General features: G+C 33.4%; 1 protein-coding gene across 7 annotated transcripts in view; it reads left to right on the top strand.

The window, feature by feature from the left end:
- LOC106872300 (semaphorin-1A) overlaps positions 1-9,483 on the top strand; it is a 407,407-nt gene extending 397,924 nt beyond the window's left edge. For all 7 annotated transcript variants that reach the window (XM_089348635.1, XM_014919257.3, XM_089348636.1 and 4 more), the window contains one exon: positions 9,043-9,483. In XM_089348635.1, coding sequence (XP_089204761.1) covers positions 9,043-9,404 — 362 coding nt within the window. In that variant the 3' untranslated portion in view covers positions 9,405-9,483. The remainder of the gene's footprint in view (positions 1-9,042) is intronic.
- Positions 9,484-15,620: the final 6,137 nt, after the last annotated feature.

Raw genomic sequence — 15,620 nt, 5'->3', positions numbered from 1 at the left:
ATTCTATCAGTCTCTCTTGCCGAACCGCTAAGTTATGGGGACGTAAACACACCAGCATCGGTTGTCAAGCGATGTTGGGGGGACAAACACAGACACACATACATATACATATATACGACAGGCTTCTTTCAGTTTCCGTCTACCAGATCCACTCTCAAGGCTTTGGTCAGCCCGAGGCTATAGTAGAAGACACTTACCCATGGTGCCATGCAGTGGGACTGAACCCGGAACCATGTGGTTCGTAAGCAAGCTACTTACCACACAGCCACTCCTACGCCTATATATATATACACACACATACATACACACAAACATATATGCGTGTGTTTATGTATATATATGTGCATATATTTCACACAATGATATCATATTGAAAACATTTGGTTCTCGTCCCATCATCAAAGTTAAGCTGTGTTGGGCCTAGTTAGTACTTAGTTGGCTGACCGTTCAGGGAACTTAGGTTTTATAAACATCATTTAGGTGTAGGTGTGGTTGTGTGGTTAAAGAAACTTGCTTCCCTGTCATATGGTTTTGGGTTCAGTTCCATTGCAAGTCACCTTGGGCAACTGTGTTCTATTATAGCTCTAACCCAACCAAAGTTTTGTGGGTGGATTTGTTTGTCAGAAACTGAAATAAACCCATTGTGTGTATGTGTATATATATATATATATATATATATATATATATATATAAGTGTATGTTTTATTTCCTATAGTTTGAAAAGACATGTCTGATCATGGGGGAAATGGTAACTTTCTTAGAAATAGGTAACGGTTAGTGACAGGGAGGGCATTCAACTATAGGAAATCTACTATAATAAATTCTGTCTGACCCATACAAGAATGGAAAAGTGCCCATTAAAATGATGATGTTGTGTGTGTGTATATCTGTAATGAAGACGCATGTTTCAGTGGTTAGTGTTAGGCTTACAGTCTTGAGGTTGTGAGTTCAATTCACAGACCAGACTGTGTGATGTGTTGTTGAACCTGACACTTTATTTCATGTTGCTCCAGTTCACTAAACTGTGGAAATGGGTAGCATCTTCACTGGGGCCCATCTGATTGCCTTTGTCTTTCCCTTGGGCAACATTGGTGGCATAGAGAAGGAAAACTGCTATGTATGGGCAACTGCTGGTCTTCCACAAAACAACCTCGCTTGGACTTGTACCTCAGAGAGGAACTTTCTAGATGTTATCCCGTGGTCATTCATGACCAAAGGGGGTCTTTATTTTTTTTTATATACATATATACATGTGTCTGTGTGTGCATATCTGTTTGTGTGTATATAGTTGTGTGTATATAGTTGTGTGTATATAGTTGTGTGTGTTTGATGTCTATGTATATCTATTTGTGTATGCACAGCTGTATGTATCTAGAACTTTTCTTCTTAGTCTACTTGATTCTTGTTTTAGTTCACTTTTTTTACTGCTACCATTTAAATGTTTACTTAGTGTCATGCCTGTATTGTATAGTAAGTACAAGCTCGGTTAATGCCCTGGTGGTTAATAGTTTATTCCAAGTTACTATTGCTTTTCATCTATATATATATATATTTTTTTTTTGTAACCTGTCAGTTCCATCAGTTTGGCTCTCAGGTAGTCTTTTTTTTTTTTTTCTTCTTCTGTTTCTGATGTCTGTCTGTGTTTATGTTCATGTATTGGGAAGTTTGTGATGCTTGTTGTTGTTATTAAAAACAGACTGGTTGAAGACAACTGTGGTTAACTTCCCAAATCTTCTTACTACTGTAAGGTAGAAAAGAAAAGGTGCAAGATAGAGGAATCAGCAGCAACACTTTAATCATTGTCAAAATAACTACAGTCTTGATAGCTATTTTTCATCACAAGATGTTATTCTTTATGATTATTATTATTATTAAATTCAAATTACGATGAACGTAAACAAAGAAACGAAGTTTGCTTTTAGAAGCGTTAAGATGTCTTAGAAAGTTAAAGAGGTGATTTTAAATTCTCAAACGCAGGATAATGCTAATAATATAGCCTGAGCAGGATAAACTACCCCTATTTTGCAGAAAAAAGTATAGGTGGCCAGCTATTATTATTATTATTATTATTATTATTATTACTAAGAAGGTGATGAGCTGCCAAATGGACAAAATGATTAGCAGTATTTCACCTGTTGCTACATTCTGAGCTCAAATTCTGCCATGGTTGACTTTGCCTTTCATCCTTTCAGGGTCAATAAATTAAGTACCAGGTAAACATTGGGGGTCAATGTAATCGACTTACCCCCTCCCCCAAAATTTCAGGCTTTGTGCCTACAGTTGAAAGGATTATTATTATTATTAAGGCATCGAACTGGTAGAATGATTAGCACACCAAGCAAAATGCTGAGTGGTATTATGTCTGTCTTTACGTGTTCTGAGTTCAAATTCTGCCAAGGCAGAATTTCAACCTTCTAGGGTCAATGAATTAAGTACCATTTGAGTATTGGAGGAGGTTGATGTAATCAACTTAAGCTCCTCTCTCATAATTTCAGCAGCCTTCTGGCTTTCCGGCCCTCAGTCAAACCATCCAACCCATGCCAACATGGAAAGCGGATGTTAAACAACAATGATGATGATGATGATGTGCCTATTATTATAATTAAGGTGGTGAGCTGGCAGAATTTTTAGCATGTTGAGCAAAATGCTTAGTGGCATTTCATCCATCCTCACATCCCGAATTCAAATTCCACCGAGGTCAGCTTTGCCTTTCATCCTTTCAGGGTCGATAAATTAAGTACCAGTAAAACACTGGGGTCTATGTAATCAACTACTAGTCCCCTCCCCCAAAATCTCAGGCCTTGTGATCATTATTATTATAATGACTGGTGGGTTGGTAGAATAATTAGAGTATCGGACAAAGTACTTTGCTTTATTTCTTGTGGTTCTTTCATTCTGGTTTCAAATGCCACCAAGGTCAATTTTGTCCTTCATCTTTTAGAGCTGATAAAATAGTGACATGCTTTAACAAAAGCTGAGGGGTGTCTCACTTTTCAGTCTTCCAGCATGCCAGATACCAATCTAGAATTTTCAAGTAGTGCCCATGTTATTACTAGGTAGTCATTGTCCATATAATGGACTTCCACAGGTTCAAATCATTTCAAAGGCAAGTGTATCATTAACCCTTTAGCATTTAAACTGGTCATATTTAGCCCTGTTTTCTGTTCAGACCAGCCAGATCTGGCCTCTCATACCTTACCTTACCATGTCATTCTAAAAGTACACAATCACATCATCAGAATCTCAAAGTAACAAGATAATGAATGATACATTTAAAAAAAAAAACAATGTGAATAAATAAGTGTAACGTTTGATATGAATAATCTGAATGCTAAAGGGTTAAACATGTGATTCAAAAGGCTGTACCTTTTGAATTACATATAGTCTAAGCTATTTGGTGGGCTTCTACATAGTTTTCATCTATCCAGTTTCACTCAAAGAGGATGAGTTGAATCACAGATCTAGAAAACATTTGTTGAAGATGCCATGCAGTGGGATGAACCTGGGACCTTGTGGTAATGAAGAGGACTTTGTAACCATCTGGGAATATGTGTGTGTGTGTATGTGTGCACTGGCAGACAGGCATGTGTATGTGGTTTAGAACTTCGCTTCCTAACAACCACATGATTTCAGGTTCAGTCTCACTGCATGGTACCTTGGGCAATATTTTCTACTATAGCAGTCATGTGATTGTTATGAATAAATATCATTCATTCCCAATCTTCAGTGAAAATATGCTGGCCTTGGAAAAATATTACCTTGCCTGGAAAAAGGTAAGGGTTGATGACAGAAAGAGCATCCAACCATAGAAAATCTTCCTCGATATACTCCATCTGACTCATGCAAGCATGCATATGTGGAAGTAAAATGATATGATGGTGATATATAATGCTTGTAAAACACAGTTGTGGAGAGATGTGATTGGAATTGAGATATTTCTGCTGTAGTGTGTATGATTTAGTAGGTCAAGGAATTCAAACACAAGTTCCTCTCCCATTGGTCTCATTAAAACTGTTAATGAAAACCATGTGGAGGCACTTCAGACTCTTACAGGTTTACCAACATGCATCAGTTGTCATGTATTCATTCCCGTGAGACATTTTGGTTTATTTAGAATCTAAGATTACAATCAACTCCATAAAAAAAAACCCATGATATTAAAAAAAAAAAACAACCATTTTGCTCTATTTACATTTGGTAAAATAGATTATTGTTTTGTTCCTTTAGTTTACTTGTTTCCTTTCCTTACTTTTTAAATTTCCTTTTATTTTTATGTATCTTTGTTTATTTATTTATTTTATACACTTTGGAAATGTTGAACAGAATGTTTTACATAACCAATCTGCCCCTGTAATTTCACTTATGGCTTACAGGGTAGTGTTGTGTTGTCTGCAGGAAATGTATGCATTGTAGTAATCAGGTTTTGAAATTTAGAAGGAACTATTACTTTACATAGCTTCTCTATGTTTTTAACTTTTTTTTTTTTTTTTCTGGTTTTCTTTTTAATATTTTTTTGTACTTTAAATTACAGCACAGAGGGCAGATGACAAAATTGATAGAACATTATATAAAATATATTTTGTACTTGTTTATGTTCTGAGTTCAATTCTTGTCTTGTCTACTTCGCCTTTCATCCTTCTGTTGTTGATCAAATGAACACCAATGAAGAAAATAAAGACTATGAATATTGTAGAGTTTTGCAACTTATTTTAGGCTATGAGAATGCCAATAGAATGATACCAGTAGAAGAATGTTATACATATACTTTGATGCGTTAGTGAAGTTGGTTTTTCATTTAGAACACCTTAGTAACCAGAGATACACATTAGCAACTGACCATTTCTATTGATTTGAATGGCTGGTGGAATTATGCGTAATGATAGTCATGCCATTTCTAGCATCTTAGCTGCTTAAAATAGTTATTAGTTGGAATCACACTTAGATTGTAGATTTAATTCTCTGAGACCTTTCTTCTACCATATTCATTGAAGACTGCATATATATGTTTCTATCTATATGTATGTGTCTCTACATGTAGTGAGAATTTACAAAAAAACAAAAGCTGACAACAAACATGCATTAGTTTAATGCTTGGGAAGTGAGAAAGTCTTTTATGTTTCGAGCCTACACTCTTCATTGCGGTGATAGTCAGTGGAGCTTGTATTCATAAATGTTGAAGAAAGACAAAGGAATATATTTTCCTTCTTCAGAGGAGCATATAATAAAGTTTTGTAATCTGTACTATATCTATCTATCTATCTATATATATATATATATATATATATATATAGCAGGAGAGAGAGAGGCAGACAGAGCAACCACCCCCACTATTACAGCCTCACTCAGTTGAATGAAGTTTTTTTTTTTGTTTTTTGCCTTGCAAGTTACTTGGCAATCTCACTAGTGCTGGTGTCACAAACGAAGTACTCAATACCCTCTTTAAAGTGGTTGGTTTTAGGAAGGACATCCAACCATAGAAAGCATGCCAAAGCAGACATTAGGAGCAGAGTTTGGCACCATCCTCTGATTCATTGGATCCTGTCAAACCAGCCAACCCATGCCAGCATAGAAGATGGATGTTAACTCACATTGCTAATTATTTATTTATGTATGTATGTATGTATCATTAGGGAGCAATTCAGCATGGTGAGCTGCCACTTAGACATGTCCAGTGGATGAGAGTGCTCAATTCCAATTTTTCCTATTATTGGCATTAATAGATATAATAATAGTTATTATTCAGTAGTCTTATTCTTATCATGTGCTCTCACTGCACTACCAAGTGCAGCTCTATGTGCTGTGGTTTGTTGTGATGTTCTTATTGTTACTGTATTAAAAGTGTTTTATATAGGATATGTGCGGTGCTTAGCAGCACTGTTTTTTATATATTATATATACTTGTTAGTCCTGGTGTTTTTGTTATGTATTTGTCTGAATATTTTTATTATTATTATAACTCAAAGAGGTATGATACTGAGTTCCCATAGCAACACAACTTGTAGACCGTAGTGTCTTGACAATATAGTTGATGTATGTGTTTTGTAGTTACCAGAAGATGTATGCATAGAATTGAAAAAAACTGCACTTGTTTAATTTGTTTAAATTTGTCTGAAATTCTGATACTTGTCATTTTTATTAATTGTAGATCTAAAACTGAGGATTTCAATCCTTGGTGATTGTTTAGCCCTAGGTCAGTCTTGTTCAAACAGACTTTTTTGATCAAATACATTCTAGCTTTTACCATTCTGTGTTTTAATCAAACAATGTATCTATGACTACATTATTGTATTCCATTTTTAAAATGGTAAGATGTCATTTTGACCTGTTTCAATCATTGAATTGTGGCCATCCTGGGGCACAGCATTGAAGGGTTTAGTCAAACAAATCAGCCCTAATGATTTTCATGTGGTCACTTTTGCTGAACCACTAAGTTACAATGACACCAAAAAGCATCAGTTTTAAAGTGGTGGTGAGGGACAAATGCAAAGAGAGACATGTGCACATATGACAGGCTTCTACACAGTTTCCAGCTACTAAATTTACTCACACAGCATTGTTTGATATTTATCCAAGGTGCTGTGCAGTGGAATTGAACCTGAAAGCACATGGTTGCAAAGCAAGCTTCTTAAATACACAACCATTCTTGTGCCTGAACATATATTGATTGACAATTGACCCTATTAATTGGTTATTGGATATTGATTAGTGTGTTTGTGTTTGGATTGATTTTATTGATTTATAATATGAGACTAGCTAGAATGTGCTTTCTTTGAGGTTCATACCTGGAAAAAGAGCTAAACTTGATGTTACAGGAACCAAATACTGCAGCCTGATTTATGTCTTTGTATTCCATTCTGTATTAAACAGTAACAGCAAAGTGGTTGGAACTTCAGAGATTTATGTGTCTTGTCTGGATACGAACTGACATTCATGTTTCTCATAAATATATAGTAGAAGTGCTTAAGACATTTCTACATCTACATATATTCAAGAAAATTTACTACTACTGCTCATGGTCAACTTGACTGTTTGTGCATATATATATGTGTGTGTGTATGTTTACATATATTTGTGTACATTTATATATTTATCAGTCTATATGTTTGTATTCAAATGTTCCAGTTTTTCAGAGAAAGTATATTTTTTATTTAAGCTGTATTCTTTTCTCACAAATTGAGTTTTACACCTTTCAGGGAAGAACTATCCAGTGTTCTGGCTGATTTTTATGTATTTCAGAGTTGTTTTTTTTTTTATTGATGGCCATCATTTTTATTGGCTGTTTTTAATATTGTTTTATTGAGATATTGTCTCTAGTTTCCATCATTTCCAATATATGTAATGTGTGTATATATATATATATATTGGAGAGCAGACATTAAATGATGATGATATATATATATATATAATAAATAAGGATTCAATACAATCAAGGAAGATCAATGCATGGAATGCCAGAAATGGCTAAGTACAATCACATAGGGTTCATAGCGAGGTATATATATATATATATATATATATACATATATATATATATGTGTGTGTGTATGTATATATATATATATATATATATATATATATATATATATATATATATTATCAAATAAAGGTAATAAACCTCATTAAAGGATCATAAATCCACTGAAAATACTGGTTAGTTAGCAATCCATAGAAAGTTCAACTATAAGGTAACTATATAAACCGTGGTTCATATATTTATATATTTAAAGAATAAGGAGAAAATGGAGAGATAATTCATAGAATTATTTATTAATTATAAAATGTGACAGCTGTTTCAATTCAGAAATCTTTAGATAATTCATTTATAAAATTAAAATCATTATAAGATGAATCTCTTTAGAAGTAGTAAAGATATACCGATTAGAAATACATAATGAGATAATGGCTATAAAAGAGATTCATCTTATAATGCTTTTAATTTTATAAATTAATTATCTAAAGATTTCTGAATCGAAACAGCTGTCAGAGACATCATATTTTATAATTAAATAATTTTACTAATTACCTCTCCATTTTTCACCTTATTCATTAAATATATATATATATAAATATAATTGAAAATAAATGTCCGACCGTACTCCATGTTGACTCCAAATTTTGTCAATTATCTATTCACATATGGCAGATGCCCAAACACAAACCTGGAAGTACATATGATATTACTACTGGTTAGCACAGGGTAAATCTGAAGGTGGACAGGCTTTATTCTGTACTCTACTATGTTCTTAACAGAATATATCATAACTATATATATATATATATATATAAATCTGTTTGTGTATATATTTAAGTGTGTGTATATGTGTATACATACACACACTCACATTTATGTATAGAGTTGAACATTAATTTCCTCATATATCCAGACACATGCTTGCTTTCTGTTCTCAGTACTCACCACTTTGCTTGTAATATTCATTTCAAATTAGTTTCTAACTATAATTACTTGGAAAGATTTTACTTGATTTTAATATATAATACTTTATTATATTTGCTTACTCTCTTTTGTTTTCTTGATACAATAAACCTTGAATGTATTGTGTTATAATTTCATTTGCAATATGATAAACTTTGTCTTTATTAATATATAATTTCATTTATATTTTGACTATATATATAAGAAACTATGCTTTCGTTAATTTGCAACTTTTTTGGACATTTTCTGTATTTTTCATTGTTTTAAATTTAATAAAATTTTCAAGATATATATGTTAGTGTATGTATGTATGTATGTGTATATATATATATATATATATATATATATATATATGAGGTTATATATGTAGGTATATATACATGTATGTATGTATGTCTATATGTGTGCATATATATGTTCATGTAATACCTGATACGTCAATCAATGTGTATACTTATTCCTTTCTAAGATTTTTCTTATCTATCATCATAAAATAAAGATAACATTATTCCACTTTTTTTTGCTATATGTTTGTAACCAGTGTGCTGTGGCCATGCTGGATCAGTGCTTCATTATTACATTTCTTAAAAATAACTTCTCTTCTGCAGATCATCGACCAATTGAGTCACGAAACCATCTGACTACGGCTGAATTTATTCCGACTCCCATTTTTATCGGTTCGCTGGTTTTTGTCTTCCTGTTGGCAAGTGGGCTTGGTTTCATTGTCGGTTTTAAAGTGAGCACCTGCAAAGATTCTCAGGACAATGATTCGACGATTGATGATGCTACGGCAAATCTGCGTGTCCACCAAGAAAATGACCACTATTACGCCAAACCAGATAATCGTGCTCCGACAAAATACAACAACTACTGGGACGGCTCTCCAAGAGCTGGCAAAGTACCAAACAATGGTTCTGAATTCCGACCTGTGAACACTTATACAAATGTCAAAGGGAAGACCTATTTATAGCCAAGTGAAAAATGGAAAGAAAAAAAACTGATAAAGAAATAAAAACAAAAATAAAATATAAATAAGAAAAGCAAAAAAATCCAAATAACCAAAATAAAACAAAAAATACAAAAATGAAACAAAAACAAAAAAATATCTAAAGGGGGAAAGACACAACTCCACTGTGAAAGGAGAGGGGGGACTTTCATTATCAATAATTAAGAATTATTATGATTGATCACTGTCATCATAATTATTGATTATTTATGATTACAGCTATGATTTCTTTTTAATGTCTTAGTCAGTTCCTATTATCATTATTACTATTATTTATTATTATCAATATTATTTTTATTTTTATTATTATGATTATTTTATTGAAAGGGAAGATGGAGATTTTAGCAGAAATACTTGAGAGCTGCATCAGTCTTTTAGTCTTGTCTCTCTCTCTCTCTCTCTCTCTCTCTCTCTCTCTCTCTTTATATATATATTGCTATCTTCATTCTGTGTTCAAATCTCACCAGTGGTAGTTTTTTTTTTTTTTTTTTTTTTTTTTTTTTTGCCTTTCATTCCTCTGGTGTTGGTACTGGTGGCTGTGTCAAAAGGTTGATAAAAACAAGTTCCCAGTACCCCCTTATAACATTAAATGGTGGTAGTGTTCATTCAATCAACTATTAATTATTAATTAACTAATGCTCTTCTCTTGAACTATTTGGCTTTGTGCTTATATAAAGAGGAGGAGGAGGAGGAGGAGATGATGAAGGAAAAAATAAACATTGCCTAAAAATAATAAAGAAAGAAAAATCATTTTGTTTTTCTGGCTCATGGTAAACCTTCTTCAGTGATAAGAATTTTGGCAACCCAGTTTCAATTCCTGTTTGTAACCGTTTCACATATATTCAATGCATCACTTTTCTTTCTTTTTTATCTTTTCTTTTTTTCTTTTTGCCCCAGAGATGGGAAAGGCTGGAAGGTAAAAAAAATATGATTATAATTAATATAGAATGATCATAAATATCAAGGTGTTACCATTTCTCTCACTACATGCCTAACCCTATAAAATACACATAAACCTTCCCTTTAAAACTTTTGCTGGGCTGATTGAGGCAAATGAAAATAATAAGAAACAATGGCCATCATTGTCATCATCATGGTGATGGGGTGGCTGAATTGTTAGTGTCAGACAAAATGCCTCGCTCTATTTGTCCTGCATCTTTACGTTCTGAGTTCAAATCCCACCGATGTCAACTTTACCTTTCATACTTCTGGGGTCAATAAAATAAAGTATCAGTTATGTGCTGCAGACAACAGAGAATTGACTATTTCCTCTTTTCAAATTCATCACCTTGTGCCATTAATTGGAGGAGAAGGAACAGTTGATTCTATATTATTGTCATCTTCGTCATCATTATTGTTATGATTATAATTATTATTATCATCATTATTATTATTACTAAATTGGTAAGCTGCCAGAATCATTTGCACATTGGGCAAAATGCTTAGTGGTATTTTATTTGCCTTTACAATCTGAGTTCAAATTCTGCCAAGGTCAACTTTGCCTTCCATCCTTTCAAGGTTGATAAAATAAGTACCAGCTGAGCACTGGGGTTGATATAATCAACTAGCTCCCTCCTCCATTATTATCATTATTATTACTATAAATATTTTTTTTTCTTTTTTTAATTGATCTTTAACCTCATCTTTTTCTGCTTCTCAATGGTTTATATTTTTCTTACTAAAAGAAGAGATAATATTTACGTTCCTTAACAACAACAGCAGCAACAAGAACTTCAACAAACAAGAAAAAAAAAACCCCAGCTACAATCAAAATAAATTTATAATTAATTCAGAAGAGAAAATACAAAAGTAATACATACACAGAGTATATATATATATATATATATATATATATATATATATATATATAACATGAGTATATCTGCTGTTTTTCGTCTTGCTTACATTGTTTTTTTTTCCATTAATTTTGTCAAGTGTGAGGAATTAGGAGTGCTTAAGAAGGGGAATGATGTTGGTGTGATCATTAACAAACATTAGTGTATCCCTGCTACTTACATGTTTGGGCATCATATGAATGAAAAGAGATTCATTGATACATGCTGCAAAGGTTGAATTTGAAACGAGTTTCACCTGAAGGTCACACAGTAGCTTGAAACTTGAGTCATGAGACAAACTGTCAGCTTCATTTTCAATAAAAAAAAACTATATATATATTGTATAAAGGATCTTAGGTGAGGCCAGAACAATGCAAAGTAAAAGCAAAGCGAACCACAAGAAAACAAATATGTGAATTAATGTAGACTTACCTTGCATTCAGTATTTCGGGGTTATGACCTCATCCTCAAGAAATCAATGAATGGGTTCATTACCCCAAAATATTGAATGCAAGGTAAGTCTACATTAATTCACATATTTGTTTCCTTGTGATTTGCCTTGCTTTTACTTAGCATTGTTCTAGCCTTACCCACGATCCTTTATACAATATATTCTACACAATGCTTCATAGTAACTATTCCATTATATATATATAGTGACAAAGGTGGTCCTCAAATGTGTTTGATCATAAGTGAGTCAGGTCTCAACTCAGGCTGAATGATGAGCAGAAAAGATTCACAGCCTACTGCTTCCTTTTACTGACCTTTTCATCACTTTTCGCTGTCATTTTGTTGTCTGCATCAGCCTACCGATCACCCAGTCGTTACCACCATCACCACCTCCATTTACATTAATTGGGAGTTTGCAAGATGCAGAGAGCAAGGAGAGTTTGTAGAGTATGCAATTTCTCTCCCTTGTAGCTCAGCATTGCACTGGTTGTCACTTTGCACCACCTGAATCAAAGAAATAGCCCATACTCGGCTGATCTAGATGCTCACCCTCAAATTATTTCCTGCTGTCTTAAAAAGTAAGGACACATTGCCCAATGTAGTTAGAGATATGCTATATCTGGAAATGAAATTAGATAGTTATGACTGGAATGCCTTTAATGATAGGGTTTTCTGCTTAATACCACTATCACCTCTACAACTATCTCCATTGTGGGCTGCTGTGTGTTAAGAGTAGGAAGGAGTCATGGTGGGTGTATAGGGTTGTATTGAGTGACTAATGATTAATGAGGCCATCAACATCCGATATTATAACTGCTGCTATTATCACTGCTCTGTGTGTATGTGTGAGTGATAAACGTGCATTACCCAATGCATATCGACTGCTCTTGGTTCACGATCACCACAATTACTAGCACCATATTTGCTGTGAGGGTATAGGTATGATTGTGTGTTTGCAGGTTGGGAGATATGTAATTTATTAGCTGAACTTCTCTTCATCTCTTTCCACTACTCTCACAACCAAGACCACCCTGTGAAACTACCTGGCCACTGGTACCATATCTGCTGTGATATATGATAAGTGTGTGAAGGGGGGAAGAGAGTGGAGTTATTCTGAACCTTTTCCCCCATTACACCTGACCAACACTTGTGGTCACTTCATCTGCTAAAAATAGCAATGAAGTCTCCTTCAAATCACACCATACCATCTTAGAAAAGGATATGTTGGGTTAATGTCCTCCTGGCTTCTCTGTACCCAGGGATGGTCACGCCTGGGAACCTTTTGATCATTGGTCTGCTTGGTCATGGCTGACCTGAAACCGAACAGCTATAACAACCATAACCAAAAAAGCCAATGAGGAGGACTCCTTACATGCTAGAAATTCAAGCCAAATCTTATTTCATATTGCCATCATTAAAAAGAAAAAAAAGTGTTATGGTTGAAGCATCTTTGATGATATCTGCTTGTTTCAGTATGATCCCGAGCTAAGCATCCTGACCATGATCCAGTCACTTTTGTCTGTGATCATCCCTTACCATTTTTTGATGTGAGATTGTGTATGCATATCAAAGAGTAGTGATGGTAGACGGGGTGGGGAGAGGGTATCATTGATTCCCTTTCCACTCCTTTTCTCAATACACTTGACTGCTTTTATGATGACTAACACCATCATTATTATATTAACTCTGACTAATACTATTAACATCTTGATGTGTAGGTGTAGTAAGGGGTACCATGACTGTTATGTAGTTTACTGTTTGACCTCCTCCTCTTACCTGACTGACACTCCTACTACCACAATAGGGACTTCCACCACCATTATCATTATCATCATCGTCATCAACACTGCTTCTACTGCGACTAATCCCAGCATTCATTGTGTCTAGTACAAGGTTGTACGAGAGGTTTGTGCACTTAATTAATTAACAAATATACCCACCATCACATTTATCAATACTGAGCAACTACTGACCAATCATTCTATCCACTCAAGACTATTAACATTATTATAGGCCACAAAGCAATGCACTAGAGCCTCTATCTGCACAACTGTGGCATACATAGCTTAGCATTGGACACCTTAGACCTATGGGATTCCCAAATAACAGCTCAGGGTCTCCATGCCTTATTGCAGCACTGCTATCCCATGATCACTGACCATCTAAAACTATTGTTGCTATAGCTACTCTCCCATCAACTAGGACTAATCAAGGTGACTCTTATAAAGTTTGCTATGAGCGCAGGTAATATATAATATTTTGAGGACCAATGATGTTTGAACTTTTTGATGAAGGAATCTTTCTGAATTGTTGGATAATTTTGGCCCCTATTCATAAGTAATTAAAATGCTTTATTTTGTGAGATTTAAAATTTTGTTTTATTCTTTTTTTTATACATGTGTGAATATATGTGTATCTATACATATGTGTGTATGTGTATATATTTCTTTACCAAGGATAGTATTGACAGTACTTTGATGATAACTTGGTCGGTTGAAACTTCGATGTCACTGTTAAAAATATTCTTGTCAAAGAATAATGAATTTGTACTCTACCTAATGTAGAGAAATCCTTCAGTTTAATGTAAATTTGTTTTTATTATTACATAGAAACAAACGTTAATACGGATTACTGAACATGCATACAGAATGTATGTGCTTTGCTTGTCTGCCAGCCGGCTGCGATTTAACATGGAGGAGATGACTCTTTCAAAGTGCTGTAATACATATATATATATATATATATACGATCACACAAATGTGCATTTATACATGCACACATGCTTATCTGTGTGCATGTACATATGCATTCACATACTTAAATGCATATTTTAAGATATTTAATGTCAGTCATATATCTTTTAAAGATATATATATATATATATATATATATATATATACAGGCAGTAATGCATGCGTGCATATTTAGTAATTGCATATAATAGAGCTTCAGTACTTTATCATAAATTATAAGCACATATATACGCAAACACATATGGACATGTTCCATTTTACAAGCATATACAGATGCATAAGTGCACATACAGATACACATGTATACACACACCAAGCCTTAGTCATTCATTAAGTCATAATTCAACACTCTTTTGTCATTTAATTTTCTCATCATTTGTTAATGTTATTGTTGCTGCTGTTACTACTGCTAAACAGGAGTTGATAATACAGAATTTGTGATTGAAAAAAAAATGGAAGAGAGGGACAAGACAAAAGACAATATTATGGAAGGAAAATGGATTGTTTTAATATAGTTTTGCTATATATACATATGTGCGTGTGTGTGAGAGAGAGAAAGAGGAAGAGTCAATGTGTATGTATATTTCTTTTCTGGGAGATTTCTTCATTCATATTTTGATCAATGTTGTGAGACATATCTCATTTTTATCTACCTATCTATATGTATGCGTGTCTATATATATATATATATATATGTGAATATATACATATGCATAGACATATATTCATGCATAGATTTATATGCATATATGTCTGTGTCTCTCTCCATATATATATATGTACATGCATATATGTATACATACAAGGAAATGTACATATGTGTCTATGTATATACTCGGATAAGTTTGTGTGTGAGCATACAGATATATATTTGCATATACATGTTTATCCACATATGTATATTCATTTGCTGATATATATATATATATATATATATATATATATATATATATATATATATATACACACACACACACACACACACATGTATAGTCATGTGTATACACATAAATACATATAACTATATTCCTATAGATACTTATGTATGTACATATGTATAGGTGTGTGTTTGAGTATAAGTATATATATAAGTGTGTGCACATGTATATGGCTATATATACATATACCTATGTATATAAACA

Source organism: Octopus bimaculoides, chromosome 3 (genome assembly GCF_046866305.1).
Source record: "Octopus bimaculoides isolate indiv1 chromosome 3, ASM4686630v1, whole genome shotgun sequence".
In the NCBI taxonomy this organism is placed as follows: Eukaryota; Metazoa; Mollusca; class Cephalopoda; order Octopoda; family Octopodidae; genus Octopus; species Octopus bimaculoides.
The sequence above is the reverse complement of the archived record's forward strand: the minus strand, read 5'-3'. Positions and strand labels throughout refer to the sequence as shown.